This window comes from Lissotriton helveticus, chromosome 1_1 (genome assembly GCF_964261635.1).
Source record: "Lissotriton helveticus chromosome 1_1, aLisHel1.1, whole genome shotgun sequence".
Classification (NCBI taxonomy): Eukaryota; Metazoa; Chordata; class Amphibia; order Caudata; family Salamandridae; genus Lissotriton; species Lissotriton helveticus.
Window position 1 is genome coordinate 306,253,826 of NC_136057.1, and position 14,994 is coordinate 306,268,819.

Sequence of the window (14,994 nt, forward strand, 5' to 3'; positions counted from 1 at the left end):
GGCGAACTGTGCTGGGAGGTGAGGCAGTGTGCTCCCATCCCCCTTCAGGTCAGGAATATTTGCCTTTGCATTTCCACTTCAACCACTTCTTCCATTCATGGTTTGCAGGCTTCGACAGACATTCCCCATTCTCATATAGGTGAGACATCCCTAGTTAATCAGTCTCCTAGGGCTGTCTCAGTGCTTCATGAGAAGCTGCCCAGTCAGGTGGATCTTCTTTCAAAAAATCAAGGCACACTCAGACATCCCAACCCCAAACAGCTCAATTTTGAGATTTGGATCCTGAAGTCATAGAGTTTGGATATCTCAACTTACCCTCAGAATGTAAGGCTGTCCTTTAAGAGGCCTGGAGGCCCACGACCAGAGCATTTTACACAGCACACTACTGTCTTCCTAAACATAGTGCCCCTCTTCAAGCAGCAGTCCAGGATATTCCCTGTTACCTACTCCACTTACAAAAGTCAGGCCTAGCATACACTTGCATAAGGCTTCATTTAACAGTTGTTGCTGCTTGCCTTCAAAACAGAGAACACATTTCCCTTTTCAGTGGTCCTGTTAAAAAAACATTTATGGAGGGACTCAAAAAGGTTACCCCACCAAGTGTGCCACCAGAACCTCAGTATTGTTCTAAAAAGGCTTATGGACCCTCTTTTCGAGCCACTCCACTAATGCACCTTCCAGTTCCTTTCAAGGAAGGTTGCTTTCCTAGTGGCTATCACTTCCATTAGACGTGCCAGTGAGCTTCAAGCTCTTACACTGGAAGAACTTTTTTCCTAATTCACCACAATAAAGTAGTCCTCAGGGCAAACCCACAGTTCCTTCCTAATGTGGTCTATATTTTCCAACTTAATCAAGCACACAGTATTCTTCCCACATTCAGAGTTAGTATCAGAACAACCTCGTAATACATTAGATGTCAAAAGAGCACTTACGTATTACATTGACAGGACTAAGCCATTCCGAAAGAAACAACAGCCCTTTTGTCCTCTCCCAGCCTGGGTTTTTAGGAAGCTGGACAACCTGCTCACTTCTTTGGCATGGGCGGGAGGTGTAGCACAGTGGCACTGATGCGGACCTACGCGGATGGAGGGCTGGAGACACCTCAATTGGAATTCTGTTATGTTGCTGCCATGCTTCAGCATGCTGCGCAATGGTTGGCGGAGGGAGACAATTGAGAGAAACGCTTACTGGCGGGATGCGTGGTTGGGGAGGACCTTCCGATGGTAATATTGGAAGGTACCGGACTCTCAGCTGACCAACCCCATGTGGTTAGGCAGACGGCCCGAGTGTGGCACTGGGTGGTGCATTTGGTGCTTCGTATGCCCCCCCCTTTCATAGCGTGCTACCAGTGTGGCTACTTTCCCCGCTTCACTGCATACAAGCAAATATGACATATCAGGCATGGTGGAAAGGTGGGTGCACCACATGGGGGGCGTGTAACAAGATTAGATCTTTAGCCCATTTGTGGACGCCCAGCTGTTCTTCGGGTGTGACCTGGCCATTTTTTGCAGTAGGTGAGACTGGCCAGTTTCGCCAAGGGAACTTGGAGGACCTTCCATGTGGTTCCTCCTGAATCCGGCAACCTAGCTCGGATATCCTTCGGGATCAAGTTCACGCTATATAAAACTTTATAAATAAATAAAAATAGGACCAGTGGGGCGGGGAGACACCTCATATGTCTCTTGTATAAATCCATTGGGGCAGGCGTGGCTCATGGCACACTGCGGACGCGGGAGGCCTGGGATGCCGGATCTGGGTAGAACCCACTGACGGATGAAGGTTGGTCCAGGGTGTGTGCGTTGACCTGTAAATTCTCTGGCAATGCACTGTTTAAGCTGGTCCACTTCAATTTCTACTGCATATACATGATCCCCTTGAGACTGAGCTGTTTATATCCTGACCCGGCCTCTTCCTGTCCTCGCTGCAATTTTGTTGGGGTGGAGTTTCTGCATTTGGCTTGCAGCTGTCTATTAGTGAATGATTACTGGATCCGGGTAGTGGATAGATAGACTTACACACACCAAGACACTACAGGGGTCCCTCACACCTCAGTTTTGCCTGTTGGGTAATGAGACAACGCCCAAGCGGAGAAACGTTTCCTACAGTTTGTGCCGGTACTGGCTAGACCACTAGAATACAATTTGCTCCCCTCACACTTTTTTTTGTTGCTTGATATTTCAAGTACATAAATCAAGACTATTTCTGATTATGTAGGTTTATTTAGTTTCACCCTTTACTTTTCAATTTCAAATCCAAAAAGATTCATCATTACATGTATGAGAAACACGAAACATATAAAACATTTAGACAAATATATAAACGATAAATGACAAAACACTTATCCAATTCGAATTATGAAACAATACATTGCACATTATTTAGACATTGCACCATTTGTTCAGAATACTTAAATCATAAACAAAATGTTAGTATCAAGAAAAAACTCTTTTTCGTAAATTCATTGAAGGACAAAGAGTCTGAAAAGAGGCTAATGGGATACAAATCAATGAATCCACATCACAATTAGTCCTGTTCGTTTTTTAGCCTTCTTTTATGCCGACGCGTTTCGAGCCCGTTAGTTCATTGAACGGGGTCTCATCAGGGCCTTGTCACTTCTAATGTCTGTGTATTATGTGCAAAAAGAGAAAAGAGAGAACAACGTCTTAGTTATGTTGTCCTGACCCATTTCGCTTCACTTTCACTCTGCCTTTGCGCAAAAACATACCTGTGGCTTTGATTGGGGCCGGATTCACAGGGTTCTACGGCCTTCTGGCTTTCTGACTGTCTTTGGGAAATCTGTGAAAATAGTTTTGCCTATTTAGAGAGATTGTAGATTGGGGGGTGATCGACCCTAGCGCATGGGGGGTGCCACCGATTCATACCTGTTATTAGCACCGCGCTCATGAAGAGTTTTCTTCGTGTGCCCCTTTTGGATTGTTTGTCGTCTGTTTCTCTGCTTGTAGGCTTGAACTCCCTATTTGTGGAAATGCGGAGTTACTTTGGAATACATTTTCAAGGCGTGCTTGTGTTTTATCGTGTGTGGAGAGTTTCCAAAAAGGCACTCTACCTTTCAGGGAAGCGTCCCTCGGCAAACGTGAATCTGCTCTCAGGGAGTTGTTCGTCCGTTTTCTTCAATCTATTGAAAAAACGGGAGGGGTTTTAGTCCTTCTGTGTACCCTTGCATTTGTGCGCAGTGTATAATTCATTTTAGCCCATTTGTACATACCTTTGGTAATGAAACGTGGAGCACGCTGTTTGGAGCTTCTGACAGTCTCCGGAGCTCGGCTAGTCTGATACTTCCGCGTTCCAGACAGGAATCAATGGTGTCAAACACCCGACTGCCAGCATCATCAAGAGCTGTCAGCTGAGCGGTCCGAGGCTTATGGGACTTGTAGTTTGGGATGATCGATGTGCAATCATTCCAGGGGAACGACTCATTGTTGCACTGACTCACACGGAGCACTATTTGCGCATATAGGTTTAGAGGGAATTAAAGCCTAGAGACTTCTGACAATGTGTTGAGCCCACTTTGGGTGCTATTGAATTTCAGAATTAAATATGCTTCTTTTGTTAGAAGCACATTTTCAGTGTCTGGGGGGCATTTCATCTGGTCGATGCTGTATAATACAGTCCATTTAAAATCAGTTTCTCGATGGTTTTTCTCTGTAAAATGCTGCACCATAGGCGCGTTTGCTACCTTATTTTTTAGTCTGGATCTGTGCTGCGTGATGCGAGTATTCACTTGTTGGTTGGTTTTCCCGATGTAGATTTTGTCGCACGGACAAACAATTGCATACACAACATTTCTTGTCCGGCAATTGGAGAATCCCACATTTTTCCATTTGATGTTTTTGTGGATAAATTCAACCCCTTCCATTGTGGTGTCGCAAGACACGCAGTTGCCACACTTATGGTGTTCCAATATTGGTTTGAGGCCCCACTGAGAGAGCAAATCACTTTTTGTTTTTGGAATTCGCACGTCAGCACGTACTAGTTGTTGACCAATGCTTTGGTTCTTTCTATATGCGAATATTGGCCTCGGGAAGGGACATTCAAGTTCCTCTAAGAGATGCCAATTTTTCAGGATCATTTGCCTGACTTTATGGGTATCGGGACCATAGGTGGTCACACAGACCATCTTATCAAGCTCTGGTTTTTGCTTGTCCTGTGATAGCAGGCACTCGCGGGGAGTGTATCTAGCCCGTTTGAGCGAGTGCTTCAATAGTTTTCTCGGGTAACCTCTGTTGGTCATTTCGCCACAGAATGTCTTGGCATGTTGCTCATATTCCGCAATTTCTGAGCAGTTTCTCCTTATCCTAAGGAGCTGCCCGTAAGGGAGGTTCGCTCTAAGATTTCTGGGGTGGTCGCTGCTGTGGTGTAGGATTGTATTTTTATCAGTCTTTTTCTTATAGAGGGACATTTTTAGGTGACCCTCATCATTAGCAATTTCTACATCGAGAAACGTCATTTTGCTTTTGCTTTGGTCAATAGAGAATTTTATGTCCTGGTGTCTGTTGTTAAGCCATTGGTGGAATGCCATCAACTCAGTGTGGCTCCCCTGCCACAGGAGCCACACGTCATCGATGTATCGCAGCCACTGTTTGATGTGTGATTTGAATGGATTATTGTTATCCACAAATTCGTGCTCATATTCTGCCATGTACAGCACTGCCATCTCAGGCGCATAGGGACATCCCATGGCCGTACCCTTGATTTGGATGAAGAACTGATCATTGAATCGGAAATAGTTTTTCTTTAATGTCAGTTCAGCTAGTTGCAGAATGAATGATGTGGGGACCCTATGAGGTCTCTCTCTGGTGTCTAAGTACATTTCCATGACTTCTAACGCCTCGTCTTGTGGTATTTGCGTATATAATGACGTGACGTCCATGGTCACCATGATCTCAGTTTTGTTGTCAAATTCTATTCCCTCAACTTTGACCAAAAAGTCGGTGGTATCCCTGAGGTACGATTTTACATGACTCACAAACGGCTTCAAGAAAAAATCTACATATTTGGAGATCGGTTCCAGGCACGAATTGCACCCGGAGACGATCGGTCGTCCTGGTGGATCATTGAGTCTCTTATGGATCTTGGGCAAAAAATACAAGATCGGTGTTCGGGGACATTTCTTTACCAAGAATTCCGCCTCCTTGGGTCCCACGAACCCACTGTCGATCCCTGTTTGTACTAGTTCTTTTATAGCTCCTTGTATTTGTTTAGATGGATCTTCGTGGAGTAGTCTATACCACACCTGGTTATTTACTTGTGTGGAACCCTCTTTCAGATATTCGTCGCTAGGCCAGATCACTACTGCCCCGCCCTTATCGGCCGGTTTGATGACCACAGTTGAGTCCTCCCTAAGTGCCCTCAATGCCAATTGTTGTCCTTTACTTATGTTCTGGGGGACATACTTTTGATTCTTTTCAAGTTTATTTAGGGAAGATAGCAAAACTTGTTCAAATACATGAATCTGTTTTGGTATATTGTGGTTCGGGCAAAAGGTGGATTTGTTCCGGAGTCCCGTTGTTTCCATCTCAATACTTGGGGGTTGGTTAGCAAAGAATGCTTTTAGTCGTATCTTGCGACAAAAAGCAATGATCTCCATTTTTGTTTTTGCAAAATCTGTGTGTTTTCTGGGGACAAATTTAAGCCCCAGATTCAACACAGATTCTTCGTCCTGTGTTAGAACTTTTTGGGACAAGTTAACGACAGAAGAGGGAGCTCCTATGACTTGTAGGATTGTTTGCGTGTCCGCATTTCCCACGGTATTTTTTGCCTTTGTTTTGGCTGTTGGCCTTTTTCTAAAAGATCAACTTGTTTTTTATTGTTGCCTCTGGAGTCAGAGCCCGAAGAGTCTGATGAGGTTGTCTCTGAAAATGTTTTGGTACTGGCTAGACAGCACATGGCTATTACGTGGATGAGACAGAGGGCACCCTTGCTGGCACACTGGGAAAAGGGGATGTTACTAAATAGTCTGTGGCAGAGGAGATCCACATGAAGCATAGCAGAACTGATGAAAAGTTACAGGGGTATTTAGAAGTGTTTCTGTGGTCTTGTGTGATCAATTCCTGGCTCTTGAGAGTGTCCCAACTGACCGAGATGGGGACACAGACGGATAATACTGTATTTGCTTGCATCTGAATTAACAAATGTTTTTTGCCTCGCTTGTTAACTATATCCCCGTATCACTCCAATACCATACTTTTTTCTGAAACGACTAACTATGATTCCTTATTATGTTGTATACTGCCCTATGTGATATGCTGGAACTCGATTGGAAAGAAACATGGAAGCAATTGTTCATTGACTGATCTGTACACCCACGTTTGATTATGATGTTAATTTGTCATCATTGTATTTAAAAAAAACAAAGATTTAAAAAACTATATATTTATATTGTAGCATTTATGGTCTGATAGGGGAAGGCAGATGTTTGATCACCCTCCTTTTTAGATTTTGTAATTTTCGTCTCTGTTACTCTCTAGTTGAATAATATTCAGATTTCAATGCATGAAAATTGCTTTCATAACAGGAACTTTGTATTTTCAATCAATAATCAATCAGATGTTAGTTAAGCGCGACTACTCACCCGTAAGGGTCTCTAGGCGCTGGGGGTGGGGGGTCGCAGGTTCCAGTCCATCAAGGAGGGGGTCTGTCGAAGAGTCAGGTTTTGAGGTTTCTTGCGAAGATTGGGAGTGATGTTATCTGTCTGAGATGGAGCGGAAGGTCGTTCCAGGCTCTCGCCACACGGAAAGAGAAGGAGCGGCCTCCCGATCTGGTCTTTCTGGTGCGGAGGACCATGGCGTAGATTTGTTAAGTGAATTATACAAAGTTACACAAATTTAATGTATCTAGATAGGGTAATGGTTGAGTGAATTATTCAGTGATTTCTGTTTGATTGACAGTGCTGCATATACAATACTGTTTTATCTATCTGTACAGGTACCGGTGTGTATTTTTGGATTGGTTCCATGCTTCCTAATATTTCCATGGTCTTGAGGAAAGGGGAAAACGTAGTCTGGCACAAGTTAGCCTCCAGAGTGATTAATTCCTAAGATTCTATGTCTGCTTTGAAAGCAGTGAGATGCCTGGCATCTGGAAGGTGCATATGGGAGGTGGGGCCTGGCCAACAAAGGGTCATGCACATTGCTAGGACTCAACTATTAACCTACTTTGTACTGGACAAAGTAGTCTCTGTGACCTAGGCTCTGGGTCTGGATATTGCAGAGTCTGAGAGCGGAAGTATAAGGATGACTAGAAGTACACCTTTTTATACCAGTTGAAAATTTACAAATCACCTCACTGATATCTGCAGTAATTCCAGGTATTCTCTGGCCCTACCCACCTCTGCCAACAATTGCATACCTGTCCAGTAGCTTTCACTAAATATTGAGTCATGGCAGACATTACAAAACTTGCCTCCACTCTGAGAGCAGCATTTCTAAATTTACATTCACTTATACAGCTCTCTTGTCACATCTTTAATACATATATTTTCTCCCTTTTGCAGCATGATGGAAGAACGAGAGGTGCTGCTATATTGTGACCTTCATGGCCACAGCAGGAAGCAGAATGTCTTCATGTATGGGTGCGCGACGCGGGGACAGACAGAATCCACACGCCTGAGAGAACGTGTCTTCCCCTTGATGCTTCATAAAAACTGTCCTGAAAAGGTTAGCAGGCCCTTGGCTGCATATATGTATGTATGTAGTAGTTTCATAGCGCTAGCCTAGCTAAAGTACAATGGAGCGCGTACATTGCAAGCATAAAGCCAATGAGTGTTAGGAGAGGTAGCCTGTTTGTGGGCAGTTAATGCATAATTATGTAGTGTTCTTTAAAGAGGTGTGTTTTCATCTCGTTCATAAATTGGAGAAACATTTGAGTGGTCCTAATGGATAAGGGATGTTGTTCCAGATCCTGAGTGCATAGATGGAAAGAGCCTGCATCCTTATTTTCTCTTTTTTATACTTCTTAGTCTGCAGTCTGAAGGTTTTTGTTGCTGTGGATGTGCTGAGAACAATCAGAGATGGTGAGCTTATCTGCAAACTAACATCTAGCTGCAGATTCCTTAACTTTTGAATTCTCACCAGGTGCCAGACTGGATCCGGAAATTTTTCAGCAGTACCTTCTCGTGCCGGGGTACGACATTGTTGTACTCCATGATTACGTCATCTCTGGTTGTGACGTCAGTGAGTCATATAAGTCCCCTCCAGCGCACGGACGTCACTTTCTTCTTTCCTGTGCTGCAATACAGATCCGGAGAAGCGGTTTCTCATGCTGTTTTGGGCCTACTTTGACAGTTTTTGTCGACTGGAATCAGTGTGCCGTTCTTAGGTCTTCAGGCTTTAAACCTTGTAGGTCTTGTACTCGACAAATGTCGGTTACAGACCCACATTCGGTTTGTATGTGGTGTTTAGGGGAACACCACGACTCCGAAGACTGCAGCTCCTACCAGAAGCTGTATGAAACGTCCTGCGGCATTGGTGTTGTGGTCGACAGGGACTTCACTTCACCTTTGGTCTCCTTGTGCTCGTTCGGATGGTGGTTTTTGGGCCGTTCCAGGAGTCAGAGCCATTCACAGTGATGTCGCTGTCCCAAGGTAAGCGCAGGCGTTTGAAGTTGCAGCACCCCTCGACTTCACCACATGAAGACTCAGTCTCCCACAGCTTCTCCCACTTGCCGGTGAGGAGGCCGACTCTTGCATTGACATTGGCGGCGGCGATCAAAGTCATTTCTCCTCTTTCTTATGACTTCAAGGCGTTGCCTTCTCGGCGTCGACCGGCATCAGGTGTGGAGTCGGCAAAGCAAACTGAGGAGAATGTCGTTTTTCCACCTTCCTCTCATGGTAGGACTTCTGACAGTCCCCTTGTTGTGGGTGAAACAGAAAAGTTTGGGCTGTTGCAGCCTATTTTGGAGACTATTCTACCTCTTATAGAGGAGAATTGGCTTTCTGCACTCGGTGAGGCTTGTGGGTTGGAGTCTTTCCCAGCCTTGGGGTTGATTCCCCTCCTAATCTTGCTACTGAGGCGAGTTCCACTTTTGCAGATATGTTGAGAAGAGAGACTACAGTTTTGAAGTTATCTCTGTCTATGATGGAGAAGTCCACTGATCCCCTGATTGATGTCCTTTATCAAGGTCAGACAGGGGTGGAGCTTGTTCTCCCATATAGTGAGACCCTGTATGACATACTGTTGGGCACTTGGGTCAAGCCTGATACGGGGGTCTCGGTAGATCGGGATATATCTCGCAGGCATTTGCCTGCTCCAGGAGATCGAGCTTGCCTCCTAAAACATCCTACTCGTATTTTGGTAGTTCGGACTGCTTCAGCCTCACAAAATATGGTTTCTCTACCTAAGGTTCCATTGGATAGAGATTCTAGGAGACACGATTCGTGAGGCAAACATATTTTTTCCTCGACTAGTTCTGCTTTAAGATCCACTAACATATCTTGTGTTCTTGGATGGTTTTCTCATGTGCCTAAACATCTTTGGGTAATTTTGTTCTTGGATTGGTTTCCCGACTTTACATTGAATACGTTTATACATCTAAGCTCTAATGTGGATGAGTTAATTCTAAAACAATTTTTTTCTGGATTTCTTAGGACAGATTATTTTGAATACTTCCTTACTGGTGTAGGGAACTTTAGCTCACAAGGTGTTTGTTATTGCCTTTGACCCTTCTGGTCCATAAGTTCATTTCACCCTTTAGGGGTCATGTACTACTGTCCTACTGTTGACTGTTGTCTTCTGAGTGTTATTCTGCTGCCCTTTGGCCACTGTTTTTTTCATGCCGGTAGGGGTTGTTTTTATTTGCCTTTTTTTGTGGTCCTTGCTACAGTTTTTATAAGGAGCTCACACTTTTCTGCTAATTCCTACATACGTCTGGTCTATTTTTAATTTTGACAGGCTGGTTCTCTCCGAGAACTTTTGTAGGATTAGTTCACAGACCCAACTCCGGGTGGGTATAGCTACGGTATTTAATTCAAAAGTTAAGGAATCTGCGGCTAGATGTCTCAATCAGATGAACAAGTTACTTAACTTTGGTAACACATTATCTTGTAGAGACATAGCCTAGTTGCAGATTCCTTAATGCTTTACCCATCCTCCCCGTGAACGATTTGTAGTGTATGAGGTATTCTTACAACTCTGGTTTATACACCGGTGGTCAGTGTTTCAAGTAGCTATGTGTATTATCAAACCTTTTGATCTTTATGAACATTCTCGAGGTGTAAGGGTTTTACCCTTTTTCAGCACTAGTTTTATGCTCCAGTGAGCGTTCATTCATGTCGCTGTGTGATTCAAGAACTATTTGGTCTTGCTGTGTAGATCTTGACTTGGTATTGTTTACCTTTCATTTCTGTTTTCTAGTTCTTGTTTCAAAGATAGTTTGATCTTTTTGTCACACTTTCCACAGCCAGTTTCTATAGTGGCTCTGCATTGTGGCGTAGAAGTTTCATCGAAGAAACTGACGTCCGTGCGCCGGAGAGACTTATGACTTCATTGATGTCCCAACCAGAGCAACGTCATCACAGAGTCATTCAACGCCGTCCCCTGATGCATGCACGTACTGCTGAAAAATTTCCCGATCCAGTCTAGCGCCTGGGAAGAATTATTCAAAAGTTAAGGAATTTGCAGATAGTCTATGTCTCTACCAGATAATGTGTTACCAAAGCTAAGTAACTTGTTAATTTCTACTGTGAATAGATAATTACAGACATACATTTATCTGAGACTTTTTAGAGCTAATATTTTTTAATGGATTCTCCTAGGTATGAATCTGTTATTTGTAACTGACACTTACATGATGTCATCCTCCTATGTTAGGAATACCATTACATAGGTTTCTTTGTTAGTGTTGAATAATTGATCTGAACAGAGTTACTATCTGAAACTGACATAATTCCAGTGCTTAATTTGAGAGGGTGGTTTCCGGTGCTCAGCACCAGCACTTAATTGTCATTAAGGCTTTTTTGACAATCTGCTATGCAGTGGCGCTAATTTACAGAGGAGCACCACAGCTGTTTATTAACACATTAAAATGACTCATACCTGGGTCTCAAGCTCTTCCTATTGCTCTGGGTGCCTGGAATAGTCTGGATTGTCCCACTTGTAGGACTTTGATGGCTAGTAGTTTTGTTGGTACTTTCATTAGCAGCAATGTGACAGATCTTAATTACTGCTTGGGAGAGGGGCGGTATGAGATGCCGGTCCATACTCACACCCCAGGTCTCGGTGACACTTGCTGCAGTTAATCAGGAGTGGCTACTACAAGTTTGGGCCAAGAAAGTGGTGACTTTCTAAAGTTACCTTTCTGTTATAAGTTTCTTTAAATCAGACTTCAGCAATAGGTCAGATTTAATGTAACAAACTGATACCCTGAAGCACTATATTTGCCGGTCCTCAATTGAAGTTAATACTTAGCATATGGGCTAGTGAAACCCCATCTTACCCATTGGGACTACCAGTTTTCCTACAGTGGAAAAAATAATGTTGAATTTTCCGTCAAGGCATGTAAAGTTTCAATTCTACGTCCTTTTTAATATCTGGCACCATGCCCTCTGGGCTACTAAACCCCTCCTTAGCGTTGATTTATAAATATTAAAAAGAAGGCTTGGTCTTGGCTAAAAGGTTATTTTGCTACGTCGAGTTGACAGTTTAAAAGCTGCCCGACTAGGCTGCTGTGGCAGTGGCATACTTGGAACAGTGGTGGCACTATATGTGCTGCAGTCCACTTACTAGCCTGGATAACATTTGTACTATATAGTAGGGACTTACAGATAAGTATGCCAATTAGGGAAAATGCCAATTGCACAGGCACTTTGAGGGGTCAGAACACATGCAGTGGAGCCTAGTCAGCAGGGAAAGTGCACTTCAGAGTAAAAAAAACAGCAGCACTCGTCCAGAAATTTAGGAGACGGTCATACAAAAAAAAATCACATTCTTACAGTCAGCTTTACCTTTAGCCACATTTTAGGAATCGAAACATAATGCCCCAGCCTCCTGCTGCTGTTTCCACTGGGACTGAGTCTCCTCAAGGCCCAAAGATGGTTAATTCTGGCCCTCGTTCATGAGATTTTGGCCTTGATGTTGCACAGTTATGGTCAAATGCTGGTAGATCTATTGTCTCAGTATCCGCCTACATCATTCACATTTTTGCCCTACTCTCTGGAAACAATTAGTTCTGTAGTAGGGGATCTCTGTGTATAGTCCTAATCTAGTGAATAGTCCCGCCCATGTGCGTGGACCCCGGCAATCAAAAATAATCTCTTAAATTGTCGGAAAATTGCAGAACTGCAAAGACACTTAAGAGAAAATTTAAAGACAAATAATGCAGCCTATATTCACAGGCTACACTGTCCAGTACTTCAACTAGAAAATTCCACCAAAAATCCACAAACAGCAAAGCCTGTCCAGATTTCCCTTGCTTTAACAGCAAACACCCTCAGAAATGATAGAGAGGAAGGCATGGACAGACAAGCACCATAGGCTGCCATTATGTGGCTTAAATAGGATACTGCGCCTTTAAGAGAACTTTCCAGAACTTCTCCCAGTATCCCAGAATGCATAGCAGGTCCCTCTCACTTTCAGTTCTTTTTTCCGGCTCCTGCTTACAGGACCCTGTGCATTGAGCTCTCCTTTTTTCAAGGGTTTATTGGACTTTGTTTTACACTTTTTGGTTTTAAAAGTGTTCTCATTTGATTCTTGGTGTTTCCTTTTCACTTCTGTGTGTTTGTTCAGGCTTTTAGGGATCTAAAATGCCTGCTTTATTCGACAAGTGCCCAGCATGTGGAAGGAAGAAGGCCAAGACTGATCCACACTACGTCTGCATTCTTTGCCTCCCTGATGATCATGTCCCTGAAGATTGTGACATCTGCCAGACCTTTTCTACAAGGACCCTGAGGGAAAGGCAGAAGATTAGGCTCCAAGGCCTGGAAGAGAGGCGACTGCAGGCGGGTCTGGGCAGGCTGGGAAGGCTCCCTCTGCCCCTGCTGAGGCCTCTGGGGGGCTCCCCAGAGGCAGGAAGACCAGCAAAAGGTCCCGGTCTCCGTCGATGTCGATAGCATCGACGACGACGTCGAGAGGGATGACGACGGTATGTTCCCCTTCTCCCCGGGGCTCCGGGTCGAGACAGCGTGGAAGATAGACGTCGAGAGGCCTGGCTAGGCCGCCGAAGTCACCGCCGACGGCGTCGTCGAAGTCGAGGCATCGCCGTCGACGAAAACACCGGCGCTCGCCGTCGAAGCGACACCGCCGGTCGCCGTCGACCAGTTTGACGTCGAGGGGATCCTCGGCGTTGAGGACCGTGAGGAAACGGTCGTCGAGGAGGAAGAGTCGACGCTCGCCGTCGAGGTCTGACCGCTCGTCGTCGAGGGGGCGACGTTCGTCGTCGAGGAAGAAACACTCGACGTCGAGGAGACGGCGTTCGACGCCAGAGTCAAGGGATCGCCGTTCCACGCCTGAAAAACGACCGCTCAACGTCGAGCAGGAAGAGATCAGCGTCACCAAGGATCTCAACCTCCTCTAAGAGGCGCAGGAGGGATTCTGGCGCCAAAAGTCACGCTGGATCTGGTGGAGGACGTAGGAGGCGTTGCTCACGCTCTGGAGGGTCTGGTTCACAGGCCCCTCCCTCGAAGAAGTCATCGGGCACGGTGTACTCGGTGGTATATACGCCGCCAAGGCCTATGACCCCTCCTCCTCTACCGAAGGAGGCTCCTCCGGCTAAGCCGCCTCTCCCCTCCCTGCCTCCGCCGTCTCCTGCGGGGCAGCCTCCACCGCCGGTCCCTCCTCATAGGCCTCCGAGGTCGGTGTCGCTGCCTCTGCTTCCGACACCTCCTAAGGGTACGCCTACCCCGAAGCCCCAAGACAGGCCACGGAAGACGCCTCCACGGAAACCGGTGGAGCGCCCACGTGCTGGGAGGTCGCGCTCCCGCTTCAGGAGAAGGGAACGTTCGCGTCACAGGTCCTCCACGCGATCTAGACGGCGCCACAGGAGACACAGGTCTCGTTCACGGACCCGGTCGTCTGGGACCAGGGACTACTCCCCGACATTGTCAGATTCCCCAGACACGAGGGTTTCACCGGTCGACGATCTGGTGTCCTTCCAGGACGTGCTGTTACGGGGTGCGGCGAAATCGGGCATTACTTTGACGGTGCCCACTCCAAAGACTTCGGTCATCTCCGAGACGCTCCATCAGAAGCATCTGTCTCGGCCGTTACTACCACTGGTGCCGGGCCTGGAAGAACCGGCCCTGGATCTTTTCCTCACTCCAGCAGTGACTAAGGCGGCACCTTCCAGACTGCTGAAGAAGTACCGGGCTCCGGACTCGGACCCGGCCTTTCTAAGGCTGGGGCCCCCTCCAGACTCGGTGATTGTGACGGCGGCGCGCAAACAGCATGCCACCACGCCTTCCTCCACAGTTCCGCCAGATAAGGAATCTAGGTGGTTGGATTCATCTGGGAGAAGAGTTTGTGGGACCTCGGCGACCTCAATGAAGGCAGCCAGGGCCACTGCCTTGTTGGGTTGGTATGACAGAGCCCTCTGGGAATCCCTCCAACAATTTGTGGAGCTCCTTCCGCGGGACAAGCGTGAAGACTTCCAGGAGGTGCTTAACGAAGGAATGTTGGTGGCGAATCAAGTCATCAGTGCTGCAGCCGACTCTTCTCTTCTGGCGGCGCATGGTTTCTGCCACGGAATAAACCAGCGACGACATGCATGGCTCCGCCTTACGTCTCTAAAACCGGACGCTCAGCAGAGGGTTGCCAATCTGCCATTCTCTGGCGAAACCCTGTTCGGGAAGCACGCTGATGACGAAATGGCCCGCATGAAGGCGGAAGCTGAAACACTCACAGCGGTGGGTTTGGAGAAGCCCAAGGAGACCAAGAAGACGTACCGTCTTTTCCAACGCCGGTTCGGTGGTCAAGGCAGAGGGCGTGGCCAGTCTTCTGGACAACAGCAGCAACAACAACAGCAGCAGTTCAGAAGACCATTCCA

At 46.2% G+C, this 14,994-nt stretch overlaps 1 protein-coding gene across 7 annotated transcripts in view; it reads left to right on the top strand.

Moving 5' to 3' along the window:
• The window catches only part of AGBL3 (AGBL carboxypeptidase 3), an 873,099-nt gene that overhangs the window by 503,580 nt on the left and 354,525 nt on the right, over positions 1-14,994 (top strand). For all 7 annotated transcript variants that reach the window (XM_078669865.1, XM_078670168.1, XM_078670098.1 and 4 more), the window contains exon 8: positions 7,514-7,676. In XM_078669865.1, the coding sequence (XP_078525991.1) occupies positions 7,514-7,676 (163 nt within the window). The remainder of the gene's footprint in view (positions 1-7,513; positions 7,677-14,994) is intronic.